This window comes from Triticum urartu, chromosome 6 (genome assembly GCF_003073215.2).
Source record: "Triticum urartu cultivar G1812 chromosome 6, Tu2.1, whole genome shotgun sequence".
Lineage (NCBI taxonomy): Eukaryota > Viridiplantae > Streptophyta > Magnoliopsida > Poales > Poaceae > Triticum > Triticum urartu.
In genome coordinates, this window is record NC_053027.1 from 500380368 (window position 1) to 500396973 (window position 16606).

Here is a 16606-nt window from a genome sequence, read left to right on the forward strand (position 1 = left end):
TGACTCATGAATGACATGAATGGAAAAATTATGAACGGTGGCTTTGCCACAAATACGATGTCAACTACATGATCATGCAAGGCAATATGACAATGATGATGCGTGTCATAATAAACGGAACGGTGGAAAGTTGCATGTCAATATATCTCGGAATGGCTATGGAAATGCCATAATAGGTAGGTATGGTGGCTGTTTTGAGAAAGGAATATGGTAGGTGTATGATACCGGTGAAAGGTGCGCGGTATTAGATAGGCTAGCAAATGTGGAAGGGTGAGAGTGCGTATAATCCATGGACTCAACATCTACTATCTACTACACTATAAAAGGAAGAGAGGGACAGATCCAAACAATCAGATCCATCCATTAACAAGATCTAATGATCCATAATTTTTCTGTGTTTAACGCTACCAACCACGCACTTAGAAAACGCTAATCCCTCCATCTCTCTCCGCACGTCCTCTGTCGCCCCCAGTAACCGCTCACACATATCGTGCTTCCTCTCTCTCCCGCACCATCCTTCGCTCCCCCGCACCCGCCGCTCATCCCCGCGTCCCTTCTCGCCGGCAGCCCCGTCGCGCTCCTTCACTCCGCCACCCGCTCGGCCCGCCGCCCCTTCACTCCTGCGCATGGACGGGGGAGGCCGCACGCACGCCCGCACCAGAGACCGGGCGGCGGAGGCCGCACCCGACGGGGAGGCCAGACGGCGGAGGTCGCACGCACCTGAGGCCGGACAGCGACGACGGAGGCTGCACGCACCCGACGGGGAGGCCGGATGGGGACGACGAGAGGCCGCACCCAGCCGACGGGGAGGCCAGCACGACGACGGCGGGAGGCCGCACACATCGGATGGGGAGGCCAGAAGGCGACGACGCAAGGAGGCGGCACGCACTGGACGGGGAGGCTGGAAGGCGACGGCGCGCGGAGGCCGCACGCACCCGACAGCGACGGCAGAGGTCGATTTGGATTATCCGCTGGTATTCCAATTATCCTTCCTTACAAATTTCGTTTGCAAATTTCTGACTTTTAGGTATGTGCATGCAAACCAGGAGGTGTTTGCACATCCTGCAATTTGATGCAAATTTCTTCCCTTCTAATGTTCCGATGCAATCGATCTACAGTTCCTGGTTATGCATAGTTCTATTTGTTTTCTAGAATTTGCATTGGAACTTTTGCTCGGTGGGCTGACACCAGCGTAGAAATTTCTGCTCTCTTATGCATCAGATGTTTGTATTGTAGGATTGGATCAAACTGTGAATTCTCATGTTGAGACAATGATGTTGACTGATGCACCTCTTCTATATACTCCTGGACAGGTAGCTTAAGCTATAAATAATATGATTAATCTTTATGACCTTAATTTGTCGGAACTCTGTGTTTCATGATGCTAATATAGGTAATTGCAAAGTGTTTTTTCAAGGAAACACTTTGTTTGTCTGGTCGAACATTTTTTTAAGATATTCAACACAATCAATCACCTGATAAGAATGTTTACCTAGCTTGGCACAGTACAGTTTATAACATAATCATGTAAAGTCCCACCAATAATTGTTCTTTAGCTATGTGTTTCATTTCACCGGTCTACATGAACACTCTGTGTTACAAAAAAAGATTAACCAAGGTGGTGCTTGGTTGAACATATGCCACTGGTTAGGAGGGTATTTAAGCATTTATGCCGTTATCAGTATCTTTGACATTGCCTCTATTATTTCAACATGTGTATATGCAGGTTAACCAGCTCCATCTACCTGGTATGAAAGAAATGAGGCATGCTAATCGCAAGTTGAAGCATTGTTTGGATCCAAGCTCTCACGATGAGTAATCTCTGTCAACTCCACAAGACTGCATGCCCTCCATGATTGTTACCCTTTTGCACTCATGCTTGCTATCTGAAAACTTTTGCAGGCACAAGTACCCCCTCTTTTGCAGTATTGATAAAAACCAATTTCACTACGGTGTCATCATCATCACTCGAAGAAAAGCACCCAGTCTGATTTTTTCCATGTTACTCTGTTAGAGCTCACTGTTGATGGGTTGGTTGGAACTGCGACAGAGCGATCGAGGCCAGTGCATTGGATTCTATAGTCGAGGGGAGCTCTGTAGATTGTAACACATCATTTTTTCCTGCGTGAAGGTGAGCTGATTCAACTCTCCAAAAGCAAGATCATTCTGTTTATAAACAATTTGTTAAATTCGTAGATTAAGCCCAGGTCCTACCAATTCATCCAAAAGAACCAACGACCCAGATCCTATGTACCATTATTTCCAAACATGATTGAGTACACTGGTTAATAGATTGACATTTTTTTGTTACCCTGAACAGTAAGGCATGGCCCTACTATAAATATTTGTTGCGCCAAGAAAACAAAAGGGTTACAAAGAAATAGAAATGCATATATTGTGGATTGATGACTAAACAAGTTTGCACGCAAATCCCTGAAAATATGGTAAAGCCTTTGGTTGAGAGTTAAGAATTATTCCTATGTTGCTCTGGATACGAATGTAATATCTGAATGCTTGCTTAATTTAGGTATATATATGTAAGAGCTAAAATTGATCCATACTCTTTCTAAGATCAAATTTGGGCATATAAATGGCTCTCAGTTATACATAAAATTAGAAATGGATGTACTGTAGGGGCCTATGTTCAGGATGAGGGTACAATTATACCAAATTATATATACCGAGGCAAGCAGAACGACGCCGTCGCCCCGTCTCGCAGCCGCCACCGCTCCCTGGGCCTACTCCATGCGGATTCCATATCATGGACTAATGCCGCTGCGACGCCTAGCCCGATTAGGCAATATATGTTATTTTTTGTTTAAATCCTATAGGAATTGCAAGTTTGCAGCCACATGTTGACATCTTGATTCAACCCATGATACTTTCTTCGATGTCTATTTCTTTTTTTAATGCAACTTTTCGCCCTGCATAAATGGCTATTAGGAGAGCACGATGTCAGCTGCACCGACGCTCATGCCGATGTAACTGAATGTGCAAATTGTTTCTTCAACAAAAAGCTGCAATGTGATTTGAAAGTACCAGTTTATACACTGGAGGATCCTGAATTGATGCATATATTGGCTCATAAAGTAACTAGGCTCTGAATTGCGGAATGAGGAGATGTGTGCTTATGGTTGTGTGTTAGTCTCTCTATTCACTCACCTAAATATGAAAAGGTACTGAAGTACATCAGAATTTTTTATCCCAGTGCATCAGAATTATTTCTTTGCTGCAGGGTTTCTGCTGCTATTGTTAAATCTTAAAGAAACATCTGTTCCTGGTTCAGATGTTTACAAGTTCCCTTTGTTCAAACATGGAAATGATTTATTTGCAAACTTCAATGCAAAATGGTTAGTTAGTCTTGAAACTGCATCTATATATACTTTCCAGTCGTGCTATTGATGCCGCATCCAGATTATTGGTATCTTCTCTTTTTCTTTTCTTGGGAGAGGTAACAACCAAGGTTTCACTCAAGGATCGAGCAAATGCAGTTCTAATGTTTGTTTCTTCTAATTCTAAGCCCGAGTAAGGACTTTAACTGTCCATGAAATATTTCTCCTCATATATCTAAAAAAACTAATATATGGAACCAGAAAAATTAGATTTACTGGATTTTATTGAATTCTATTTGGTGCATAATTTATTGCATATTAGACGTAATGATGCCGATCTATTATATTTATTAGGTGGGTGGACCATGTACCCTATACAGTATTTTTCAACTAGGTTAGAATTTGACATTTCTGTCTTGCGAGCTTTAGAGAAGGATTGGTCTGATTATCCGTTGATGTTCTAGAGTTTAGTTTGTTGGTTGCTTCAGTTATGGTGCTTTTATTTGGAATAAGAATGACTTCAGGTGCTTAATGGTGTAATGCTAGGGCCAAACATTAGTTTCAGCTTCTGCATAAGAGATACGATCAGACTATTATTAGTGAGCTTGTATTCTTTTACAGAGTGCATATCAATCAAAAACATAAATTGTACATGCAAGATTAATAAAATTGTGAATTTTATATCAAAGACATGCATTGCACTTCTTTTTTTTGGGCACACCAACATATCAATATTATGCTTAAACTATGGTTTAGTATGACATAGAACTACCCTTATGTGCCAACAGTCTTTCGTGTGTCGAACAGTGCTGCCACTTCAAGTTAAGCCAGATGACGGTTTGGTCGGCATGTGAAATGCAAGTACATAAATAATTTCTTTCTTGGAAGATGTCATATGTACGTATTTCAAGAAGACAAATTTTTCATCGCTATCACACCGGCAAAACCTATGAAGACACCGCTATATAATTTTTGACTCCTTTTGATCTTTGGAAACATGTGTTTTGTGTTACCATGTCCCCTTTAAAAAATGGTTATATCAGAAATCAATCAGTTTCATTAGTCTACACGTCCATTGTTTTACAAGGTTTCTTCTATGCTTGTTCCGACCATTGGAATTTTCAAAGACCAGCGCCGAAAGAACATGTCACTGGAGGCTCAAGATACAAGGCCTAGCTGGAAGAGACATCTTCCCAAGGTGTGCTCGCAAGTATGCTATGTTTCTTTTTCTCCATGTTTATGCCTCCCTTGCTCGAGGGCTGGTTATCCAATTCTAAAAGAGGAGCTTGCTATGGCCATCCAGGGTCCAGGGCGATTACATACGCGGCGAATGCAGATGCATATGGTAAGCTCCGTGTCGACATGACGAACAAGCACCAGTTGGGAGCCCAGATGAAGAAGGCTGCCGATGGGAGAAAGAGGAGAAGCGATGAGATGTTTGTGGCAACTTATGGATGATGTTATCTTAGTTTGTGGATTCTATTTTGGTCGACTCAGAGATCTTGTTTTGTGTCTGAAGATCCCTTTCTGCCCACTGTTCGAACCATCATAAATTGTCAAACAATGCACTTCAAATAACTAAGTTAGGAATCACACGAATATTTTACAAAAGGATGTACTTATCGTCTGAATTTAGACGTGCGTTGCACGTGCAAGCTTACTAGTTAGTCATAAAGAACTTACATACTTATTGCAAAAATCTACAAGTCATCAAAACCCAAGTATTACGCGCATGCTCCTAGGGGGATAGATTGGTAGGAAAAAACCATCGCTCGTCTTCAACCGCCACTCATAAGGAAGACAATCAAATAACACCTCATGTTTCAAATTTATTACACAACGTTTACCATACATGCATGCTATGGGACTTGCAAACTTCAACACAAGTATTTCTCAAATTCACAACTACTCAACTAGCACAACTTTGATATCACTATCTCCATATCTCAAAACAATCATCAAGTATCAAACTTCTCTTAGTATTCAATGCACTTATATAAAAGTTTTTATTATGCCTAAAAGCAAATTACCATGTTGTTCTAAAGGACTCTCAAAATAATATAAGTGAAGCATGAGAGATCAATTATTTTTATAAAATAAAACCACCGCTGTGCTCTAAAAGATATAAGTGAAGCACTAGAGCAAAAACTATATAGCTCAAAAGATATAAGTGAAGCACATAGAATAAAAACTATATAGCTCAAAAGATATAAGTGAAGCACATAGAGTATTCTAATAAATTCCAATTCATGGGTGTCTCTCTCAAAAGGTGTGTACATCAAGGATGATTGTGGTAAACTAAAAAGCAAAGACTCAAATCATACAAGACACTCCAAGCAAAACACATATCATGTGGCAAATAAAAATATAGCTCCAAGTAAAGTTACCGATGAATGAAGACGAAAGAGGGGATGCCTTCCGGGGCATCCCCAAGCTTAGGATTTTTGGTGTCCTTGTATTTTACCTTGGGGTGCCATTGGCACCCCCAAGCTTAGGCTCTTGCCACTCCTTGTTCCATAATCCATCAAATCTTTACCCAAAACTTGAAAACTTCACAACACAAAACTTAAAAGAAAATCTTCGTGAGCTCCGTTAGTAAAAGAAAACAAACCACCACTTCAGGGTACTGTAATGAACTCATTCTTTATTTATATTGGTGTTAAACTTACTATATTCCAACTTCTCTATGGTTTATAAACTCTTTTACTAGCCATAGATTCATCAAAATAAGTAAACAACACACGAAAAACAGAATCTGTCCAAAACAGAACAGTCTGTAGTAATATGTAGGTTTCGAATACTTCTGGAACCCCAAAAATTCTAAAATAAATTGCTGGACGTGAGGAATTTATCTATTAATCATATCCAAAAAGAATTAACTAAATAGCACTCTCCAGTAAAAAATTACAACAATTCTCGTGAGCGCTAAAGTTTCTGTTTTTTACAGCAAGATCGAAAAGACTTTCCCCAAGTCTTTCCAACAGTTCTACTTGGCACAAACACTAAGTAAACACAAAAAAAACACAACCAAAACAGAGGCTAGATAAATTATATATTACTAAATAGGAGCAAAAAGTAAGGAATAAAAAAAATTGGGTTGCCTCCTAACAAGCGCTATCGTTTAACGCCCCTAACTAGGCATAAAAGCAAGGATAGATCTAGGTATTGCCATCTTTGGTAGGCAATCCATAAGTAGCTCTCATTATAGATTCATAAGGTAATTTAATTTTCTTTCTAGGAAAGTGTTCCATGACCTTCCTTAACGGAAATTGGAATCTAATATTCCCTTCCTTCATATCAATAATTGCACCAATCGTTCCAAGGAAAGGTCTACCAAGAATAATAGGACATGAAGGATTGTGATCTATGTCAAGAACAATGAAATCTACGGGCACATAATTCCTATTTCAACAATAAGAACATCATTAATTCTTCTCAAAGGTTTCTTAATAGTGGAATCCGTAAGGTGCAAGTTTAAAGAACAATCATCAAATTCACGGAATCCTAGCAAATCACATAAAGTTTTCAGAATCGTGGAAACACCAGCACCCAAATCACACAAAGCATAGCATTCATGATATTTAATTTTAATTTTAATAGTAGGTTCCCACTCATCATAAAGTTTTCTAGGGATATAAACTTCCAACTCAAGTTTTTCTTCATAAGATTGCATCAAAGCATCAACGATATGTTTAGTAAAAGCTTTATTTTGACTATAATCATGAGGAGAATTTAGCATGGATTGCAACAAGGAAATACAATCTATCAAAGAGCAATTATCATAATTAAATTTCTTGAAATCCAAAATAGTGGGTTCATTGATATCTAAAGTTTTGACCTCTTCAATCCCACTTTTACCAATTTTTGCATCAAGATCTAAAAACTCCAAATTTTTGGAACGCCTTCTAGGTAAAGGTGGCTCATCTTCAGTCCCATCATTATCAAGATCCATATTGCAAAACAAAGATTTAATAGGAGACACGTCAATAACTTTTAGATCTTTATCTTTATTTTCATAGAAACTAGAAGAACACACTTTCACAAAGCAATCTTTCTTAGCACGCATCCTAGCGGTTCTTTTTTTGCACTCATCAATGCAAATTCTCATGGCTTTGACAGACTCATTGATATCATGCTTAGGTGGAATAGATCTACGTTTCAAAGAATCAACATCAAGAGAAATTCTATCAACGTTCCTAGCCAATTCATCAACCTTAAGCAATTTTTCTTCAAGCAAAGCATTGAAATTCATTTGCGAATTCATAAACTCCTTAACACTAGTCTCAAATTCAGAGGGCATCTTATTAAAATTTCCATAAGAATTGTTGTAGGAATTACCATAATTATTAGAGGAATTACTAGGGAACGACCTAGGATTAAAGTTTCCTCTATACGCGTTGTTACCAAAATTATTCCTACCAACAAAATTCACATCCATAGATTCATTATTATTCTCAATCAAGGTAGACAAAGACACATCATTAGGATCAGAGGAAACACTCTTATTAGCAAACAATTTCATAAGTTCATCCATCTTTCCACTCAAAACATTAATTTCTTCTATCGCATGCACTTTTTTATTAGTAGATCTTTCGGTGTGCCGTTGGGAATAACTAACCATAATATTATCTAGGAGTTTAGTAGCTTCTCCTAAAGTGATTTCCATAAAAGTGCCTCCCGCGGCCGAATCTAAAAGATTTCTAGAAGTAAAATTCAATTCGGCATAAATTTTTTGTATAATCATCCAAAGATTCAAACCATGTGTAGGGCAATTACGTATCATTAATTTCATACTCTCCCAAGCTTGTGCAACATGTTCATGGTCAAGTTGCTTAAAATTCATAATATCGTTTCTAAGAGAGATGATTTTAGCGGGAGGAAAAATACTTAGAGATAAAAGCATCTTTGCACTTATTCCATGAATCAATACTATTTTTAGGCAAAGACGAAAACCAAGCTTTAGCATGATCTCTAAGGGAAAAAGGAAATAGCTTCAATTTAACAATATAATTGTCCACATCTTTCTTCTTTTGCATATCACACAAATCAACAAAGCTATTTAGATGGGTAGCGGCATCTTCAGGGCCGGTCCTGAGATTTCTGGGGCCCGGGGCGAGACTAGAACCGGGGGCCCTTATTATAAACAACAACATAATATTTAATATATGTATATGATAATTTTTTAGTAAAACAAGTGCATCCAAAATCAAATAATTATAGTTAACTTAAATTTTTTTCTTCTAACTTTCCTAGATTCAATAACATTAATTATGGTATGATATCAATCCCATTCAATAATTTTTCTAAACTTACAAACCTCACATTTTTGTTTTTCATCACTATATAGCTATTTAAAAGATGTATATGCTTTTTACAGTATGACAACAATGATCACAGAAGGTTACATACCTCAGCCACCATCAACACATCCAACACCTCCTTATACATGTCCTTGATAAAAAAGATTGTTCTGTGATGAAGCATTAGAACCATCTTCTAAGCCCTATAGATAACACAGATAGTGAGTTAATGTCATAAACTATATGAGAAAACTGTTGAACAGAAGATTCAATATATTTCTTTCTATCATCTCCAAACCGAGAAAGCATTATTTTCTGTCAACTTTGATCCTGGAGATATAAGTTGAAATATTCTACAAAGAAGGAACCGTCTGAATGTCTTTGAGATAGCGCTTTTCCAGCATCACCACAGAATCATAAAATCGATCATCGAGTTAATTAATTAAACATACAAGTTCATATAGAATTTGACGGAACTTCGTGGTTAATCCTGCTTTAGTAGACAACATCCTATACTCCTATTTTTCCTAAATCGAACAGTAGCATCATGGCTCCTAATTTTCAAATGTCAAATAAAAATCTCGCTCACAGCGACTATAAACTTTCCCGTCGCGAGCAAGGAAGGGGATAAATCTCAGAATCCATACAAGCACACATGATTCTATCAAGAATTCAAGAGCGAAGCGATCCTTACCGGAACCTGATGATGAGCCTGCCGGTGTGCTCCTTCCCCTTCGCGGCCGCCATGGGCGATATCCTGATGACGGCGATGGCGTTGCCGCGATTGGCGACTAAATTTTCATGTTGGTTGTAGGCATCCACGATGGGAAAAAGGGAACGTGGGCGTTGTGCGCTAGTCGGGGGCCGATGGTCATGCTGCCCACGAGCTGGGCCAGGCCCAGTATCTCACGGTGGATGATGTCGTGCGGATGTGCGATTGTGCAAGGAAGAAAACACGATGAACATACTCGTGTGATCGTCGTCCGCTACCTCCTGCTGCGTGCGATTTCCCTAAAAAAAAATCTGCTGCGAGGGACGGTGTTGTCACTGCGTAGCTAGGTAATCTCACATGCGTACATGGCCGGAGGGGGCCCCTAGATTTCCGGGCCCCGGGGCGGCCGCCCCCTGCCCCCCCCCTCAGGGTCGGCCCTAGGCATCTTCACTAGGAAGCCCGGCGAATTGATCTTTCATGACAAGATTCAATAAAGCAACATTAATTTCACAAGATTCAGCATCGGTAAGAGGAGCAATCAAAGTGCTAAGAAACTCATTGTTGTTGGTATTGGCAAAGCCACACAATTTAGTATTGTCTTGAGCCATCGTGAGAAGCAAGCAATCCAATACACGAGCAAACAAGAAGCGAGCGAAAAAGAGGCGAACGGAAAAAGAGAGGGCGAATAAAACGACAAGGGTGAAGTGGGGGAGAGGAAAACGAGAGACAAATGGCAAATAATGTAATGCGAGGGATAAGAGTTTGTGATGGGTACTTGGTATGTCTTGACTTGTGTGAAGACTCCCCGGCAACGGCGCCAGAAATGGCTCGTTGTTGGGAGTCAAATCTTGACTTGACTTGGTGCGAATCTCCCCGGCAACGGCGCCAGAAATCCTTCTTGCTACCTCTTGAGCACTGCGTTGGTTTTCCCTTAAAGAGGAAACGGTGATGCAGTAAAGTAGCATAAGTATTTCCCTCAGTTTTGAGAACCAAGGTATCAATCCAGTAGGATACCACGCTCGAGTCCCACGCACCTACACAAACAAATAAGAACCTCGCAACCAACGCGATAAAGGGGTTGTCAATCCATTCACGGTCACTTACGAGAGTGAGATCTGATAGATATGATAAGATAATATTTTTGGTATTTTTTATGATAAAGAGAAATAAAATATGCAAAGTAAAATAAATGGCAATAGAAACAACTAAGTATTGGAAGATTAATATGATAGAAGATAGACCCCGGGGGGCATAGGTTTCACTAGTGGCTTCTCTAAAGAGCATAAGTATTACGGTGGGTAAACGAATTACTGTCGAGCAATTGATAGAATTGAGTATAGTTATGAGAATATCTAGATATGATTATGTATATAGGCATCACGTCCGTGACAAGTAGACCGAAACGATTCTGCATCTACTACTATTACTCCACACATCGACCGCTATCTAGCATGCATCTAGAGTATTAAGTTCATAAGAACAGAGTAATGCTTTAAGTAAGATGACATGATGTATAGGGATAAACTCATGCAATATGATATAAACCCCATCTTTTTATCCTCGATGGCAATAATACAATGCGTGCCTTGCTGCCCCTGCTGTCACTGGGAAAGGACACTTCAAGATTGAACCCAAAGCTAAGCACTTCTCCCATTGCAAGAAAGATCAATCTAGTAGGCCAAAACAAACTGAAAATTCGAAAAGACTTGCAAAGATAACCAATCATATATAAAAGAATTCAGAGGAGATTCAAATATTGTTCATAGATAAACTTGATCATAAACCCACAATTCATCGGATCTCGACAAACACACCGCAAAAGAAGATTACACCGAATAGATCTCCAAGAAGATCGAGGAGAACTTTGTATTGAGATTCAAAGAGAGAGAAGAAGTCATCTAGTTAATAACTATGGACCCGAAGGTCTGAAGTAAACTACTCACACATCACCGCAGATGCCATGGAGTTGATGTACATGCCCTCCGTGATCAATGCCCCCTCCGACGGAGCTCCGAAAAAGGCCCCAAGATGGGATCTCTCGGGTACAGAAGGTTGCCGCGGTGGAATTAGGTTTTCGTGGTGCTCCTGGATGTTTGCGGGGTACATGGACTTATATAGGAGGAAGAAGTAGGTCGGTGGAGCAACGAGGGGCCCATGAGGGTGGAGGGCGCGCCCAGGAGGGTAGGCGCGCCCCCTGCCTCGTGGCCTCCTTGATTGTTTCTTGACGCCCACTCCAAGTCTCATGGATCACATTTGTTGAGAAAATCACGTTCCCGAAGGTTTCATTCCGTTTGGACTTCGTTTGATATTTCTTTTCTGCGAAACACTGAAATAGGCGAAAAACAGCAATTTGGGCCGGGCCTTCGGTTAATAGGTTAGTCCCAAAAATAATATAAAAGTGTAAAATAAAGTCCATTAACATCCAAAACAGATAATATAATAGTATGAAACAATCAAAAATTATAGATACATTGAAGATGTATCATGTGACACACCACAAAACTATGTAATTTTGGGAGCAACAAAAACCGTAGAACAAATCTTACAAAATGCAACATGACTTAGATTTCCAGTTGAGAGTGATGCCACATAATGATGCAACTATGGTCCACTAGGTTTACAAAACATGATGGATTAGTTCAAGAATGCACTAGAAGCATCAAACTCCCCATAATTTAAGATTTGGACCCTAAAATGTTGGACGCGGGCTTTGCTTTTCACCCACCACATACTACATACACAATTTGTATACGAAGGCTATGTCCCAGTATCCCTTTGAGTGTAATGTATCCGAACGATAAAAGTTGATCGCTTTAGTTGAAAAGGATGTACCGTGTTTGCCATGGATTCTCACAAGTTGAAGTGGTGGTAGTCGCTATTTTGGGCACGATCAACCTCACTTTTACCCCTAAATTCTATGCACAATTTGTATTTTTTACATGATAATACGTGTCCCATTTATATCATAAGGATCATAGTACAAACCACATACATACCGACCTAGCAAAACTAAAAAAAAATAGCAAAACGCTAGTCTTTGCACAAAGGAACACCAGTCAAAAAGTAAAATTATAAATAAGACCGAAGAAATCTTTGAGCTTGACACCAACGCCTGCACCTGCATTTGACACCACCAGAGCAGCCACCAAAGGGAAAAATATGACGGATCACCTCCACATCCGAGCTTGGCGCAGCTCCATCGTTGATATGCAGTTTTGCGAGCCTCCAAGGTGGCCCGCCAAAGCCGAAACCATTATCGTTGAACAAATCAGACCGGGGCAACACCCCGAACACGCCGTCGAACTCCAGATTTGGCACCAACACATGACTAAGACGTCAGAGGAGGAAACCATACCTGTCATCCACGTACCACGAACCCATCCCACGATCCACCATGTTTCAAATGCAGATGTCATCGATGCAGACCACAATCTCCATTTGCTCCTGGACTACCTCCCTAGCTTCGTGAGGTGGTGGAGCAAATGCCATTGCAACGACGGAGCCCGAGGACACATGTCACCACGAGGATGCCACTGCCGCCGCACCATCCTTACTTGAACAGATTGGATTCCAAATTCACCCCCAACCATAGGATCGATCGCCTCGTCGAAGTAGGATGTGAAGATAATTTATTCATCGTCGTCATCGCCGCCGCCGAAGTCAAGACGATGAACAACCTAAGAACTAAGCTACTTTGGCCTAAAACTATCCACACGCGTGGATCCAACAACCCCACTCACCACCGACAGCAGAACTCCCTGGCGAGATTGCCTTATCCTTCAAGAGGAAGAAAGAACTCGATCCACCTGCAGTTACTAGTATCTGTCGTATACACAATTTGTTTCCGAAGGCTATGTTCTTCAAGACAATACCCATTTGAGTGTAATGTATCCTAACAATAAAAATTGATCGCTTCGGTTGAAAAGGATGTATCACGTTTGGCATGGATTCTCAACTCGATCCACCTGCAGTTACTAGTATCTTGTCGTATACACAATTTGTATCCGAAGGCTATGTTCTTCAAGACAATACCCATTTGAGTGTAATGTATCCTAACAATAAAAATTGATCGCTTCGGTTGAAAAGGATGTATCGCGTTTGGCATGGATTCTCAACTCGATCCACCTGCAGTTACTAGTATCTCGTCGTATACACAATTTGTATCCGAAGGCTATGTTCTCCAAGACAATACCCATTTGAGTGTAATGTAAAATTGATCGCTTCGGTTGAAAAGGATGTATCGCTGCTCTTTGGGTCACGATCAACTGACAAAAGTGTTGAAAAATGGATTTAATCCGCATGGATCAGGGTATTGAACCCGACGTGAATCGAACACGCAACCTTCTGATCTGGAGTCAGACGCGCTACCATTGCGCCACGGATCCTTATTGCTAGTTTGCCTTAATTAAGCTCCATATGATGCTAATCACACTTCTTCTGGACGTGATATGCATATCCAATTCAGGCACGTGCTTCTTCGAAAATGGTGGATATCCTATGCATATCTAACAGGAGGAAGAAGAAACTACTTCCTCCATTCCTAAATATTTGTCTTTTTAAAAATTTTAACAAATGACTACATACAGAACAAAACGAATGAATCTACACTTTAAAGTATGTCTATGTACATACATATGTGGTAGTCTATTTAAAATTTTAAAAAGACAAATATTTAAAAACGGAGGGAGTACATGAGATGCGCACGCATGCCGCTGAATTAATGAAAGTTGCTATTATGGCGGTCGATCAGCATGATCTTTCCGAATTGCTCCTGCGATTTTTGATGATTGTTATCATATTACGTGTGACTTTTCTCATGTAATTTTTGAACACGTTCCTAGACAGTCTAATTGCATAGCTCGTGATCTAGGTAATCGGGCTAAGTGCGGGTTGTGTGATGGGTGGATGAAAGAACCCCGACTGTAATTGTTTCACTTCTTGTAACCGATGCTACTGCAATTACCATGCAATAAAGAATTGCTTGATGTTAAAAATAAACTATCGGCCTTACACAAAATTTCAGAATCCGTAATATAAAAGATTATATCGAATGACTTGCAATAAGTCATGGCGAGGAGGAAGAAGGATGTGACATGTCAGCATAAGTTATCAACTGAGATAGCTACGTGTCAGTTCCGGTCAAAAACCACGTCACATCATCATTGAAGTCATTTCACGAGAGGGAGGAGAAAGAAGGATGCAGCATGGCTGGTCTTGGGACCAAAACAAAAATGGACTTTTTTTTTTGCGAGGTAACAAAAATGGACTTCCCTTTAATATCTACGTACTGGAGCATGGTTAGTTCATGCATGCGATGTTGCCTGGTCAAACTTGGCATGCACAACGTAATGAACGTATGTCTCCTCAACTAGACTCGCACATGCATGTCTCCTGTTCCTCCTCAAACTAGTCCACTCTCGCATTTTCTACACTTGCACTGTAGAGATAAGATAACGCAGAGTTCTTGCTACCCGCATGCATGCAGGAAGGCGTTAATGCATGCTGCCCATCCGCCAACCGCTACCGCTTGGAGCCTGCATGTTGAACTAGAGGCTTCTCTGCCTATAAATAAGCTTGCGCTGCATGCATTAGCATCTCACCAGACCAGCTCCGATACAATCTCATAATACAGTGCTCGACTAAGATTACATAGCGTGGAGAGGAGGGTTCGACCGGCGTCAATGGCGATGTTCAAGGGTTCGCTCCTCGTGTTCGCTCTCCTGCTTGCTGCTGCTTTCCTCGTCGCCTCGGCCGAAGAAACTCGTGCGACACCATACACTACTATCTACTCCAGTTTTGAATCGATTTGAAACAAATTATTATACAGTGTTAATTATGGGTTGATGCAGAGGCCAAGAAGGAGGAGCCGACGGCCGACGTGCAGGACTACTACCGTGGCGGCGGCGGCTACCCGGGCCGTGGTTATCCTGGGCGCGGAGGAGGGTACTACCCGTACCCTGGCCGCGGAAGAGGCGGGTACCCAGGCCGCGGCGGCGGCGGGTACTGCCGGTGGGGCTGCTGCGGCCGCGGGTACTACGGCGGCTGCCGGTGCTGCTCGCGCGCCGACGAGGTCCCGGAGCCCATGTACCGCGCTGAGGCGGAGGTGCACCACTGAGCCGAGCATGCATCCACCGGATGCAGCGTGTACGCCTGCACGTGCCTAGTTAATCTGCTTATACTGTGTGTTCTTGAGGAACGCAGCTAGTCCTGTGTTCTTGCAAGCTACGTATGTGTTGATGTGTGTGCTTGTTCGTAAGACGTACTGGTCAGTGTACGGATGTATTGTTACTGCACCCGTGTTGTGTTTATGGAATAAAAAGACAGGCGAATTTGCTCTTCTACGCTAGGCTTTATTAATCAATTCATCCACCAGCTGATACTCATAAATAGTGCTTTATTTCTGGAATTGCGAGGAGGGAAAATATAAATCAGCTGCCAAATAAGAGTCGTCCTCCGTGCTGTATGCTAGTGCCTGTGCGTGTGCACGCTCGTGTGTGCGTGCGGTTTAGTTTCAACGTCTCTGCTGATGGAGAGGGTGAACGTGCTTGAACGAAGGTTGTATATAAACCAATGCATATTGAAATACCAAAAGATGAGTTATACTTCAGGCTAGCCTCATACGCCCAGAAGGAAATATTACAGATTTATGCAGAGGCAAGATAAGTCAACATTTCAATCGTTTTGTTTCATAATTTGGTTGTGAAATTTCTTGAATTGACACGTCATGATGTTCATGTTATTTTGTATTAGGCTTTATTGAGCCTGAGCTGCTGAGCATGTTAGTATAAGGTTTTCAAGCTTTCATTCGTAGTTAAATCGAAGTATTGACATTAAAACCATGGCAAACTTCTATCAGTACTAGCAAAATGGTCCGTGCGTTGCAACAGGAGATTTTTTTTCATAATCTTCAATGGCCATGACCACATTTTGCTGCATCACCAAGATACTACTTCTTATTTTCCTGAAATCGTGATTTTTTTTCAAAACTATGAACACTTTTTAAACTTATGAACATATCAGAAATCGTGAACATTTTTCAAATTCATGAACATTTTTAAAATTCGTGAACATTTTTCTAAAATAATGAACATTTTTTGAATTTACTATTTGCAAACATTTTTTTGAATAGGTGAACATTTCAAGAATCCATGAACATTTTTTAAAATTCACAAACAATTTTTAATTTAATAGACATTTTTGAAATACATGATTATTTTTTGAATCAGCGACCATTTTATGAATCAATAAACTATTTTGTAAGT

General features: G+C 40.7%; 2 protein-coding genes and 1 non-coding gene across 11 annotated transcripts; 2 read left to right on the forward strand and 1 right to left on the reverse strand.

Annotated features, from left to right (window-relative positions):
* Positions 1 to 220: 220 nt before the first annotated feature.
* On the forward strand, positions 221 to 4943 carry LOC125514588. 9 transcript variants are annotated; one of them, XR_007286530.1, is made up of 6 exons: positions 223 to 974; positions 1237 to 1313; positions 1727 to 1815; positions 1903 to 3350; positions 4420 to 4542; positions 4636 to 4943. XR_007286530.1 is itself a non-coding variant. In XM_048679924.1 (5 exons), exons 1-4 carry the CDS (start codon positions 773 to 775, stop codon positions 2012 to 2014), a joined length of 480 nt encoding a protein of 159 aa, XP_048535881.1. In that variant the 5' UTR covers positions 236 to 772; the 3' UTR covers positions 2015 to 4530; positions 4636 to 4943. The 9 variants fall into 9 exon arrangements, 1 of the variants encoding a protein (XP_048535881.1); XR_007286527.1 differs by having other exon boundaries at positions 224 to 974; positions 4420 to 4530; XR_007286528.1 differs by having other exon boundaries at positions 224 to 974; positions 1903 to 3176; positions 4420 to 4530.
* An 8714-nt stretch (positions 4944 to 13657) lies between these two features.
* Positions 13658 to 13729, reverse strand: TRNAW-CCA. The gene has a single exon. It is a non-coding gene; the product is annotated as a tRNA-Trp (tRNA).
* Positions 13730 to 14946: 1217 nt separating this feature from the next.
* On the forward strand, positions 14947 to 15683 carry LOC125512530 (glycine-rich cell wall structural protein-like). The gene is made up of 2 exons (XM_048677627.1): positions 14947 to 15107; positions 15194 to 15683. The coding sequence occupies exons 1-2, from the start codon at positions 15026 to 15028 to the stop codon at positions 15457 to 15459; spliced, it is 348 nt and encodes a 115-aa protein (XP_048533584.1). The 5' UTR covers positions 14947 to 15025; the 3' UTR covers positions 15460 to 15683.
* The last annotated feature ends 923 nt before the right edge of the window (positions 15684 to 16606 follow it).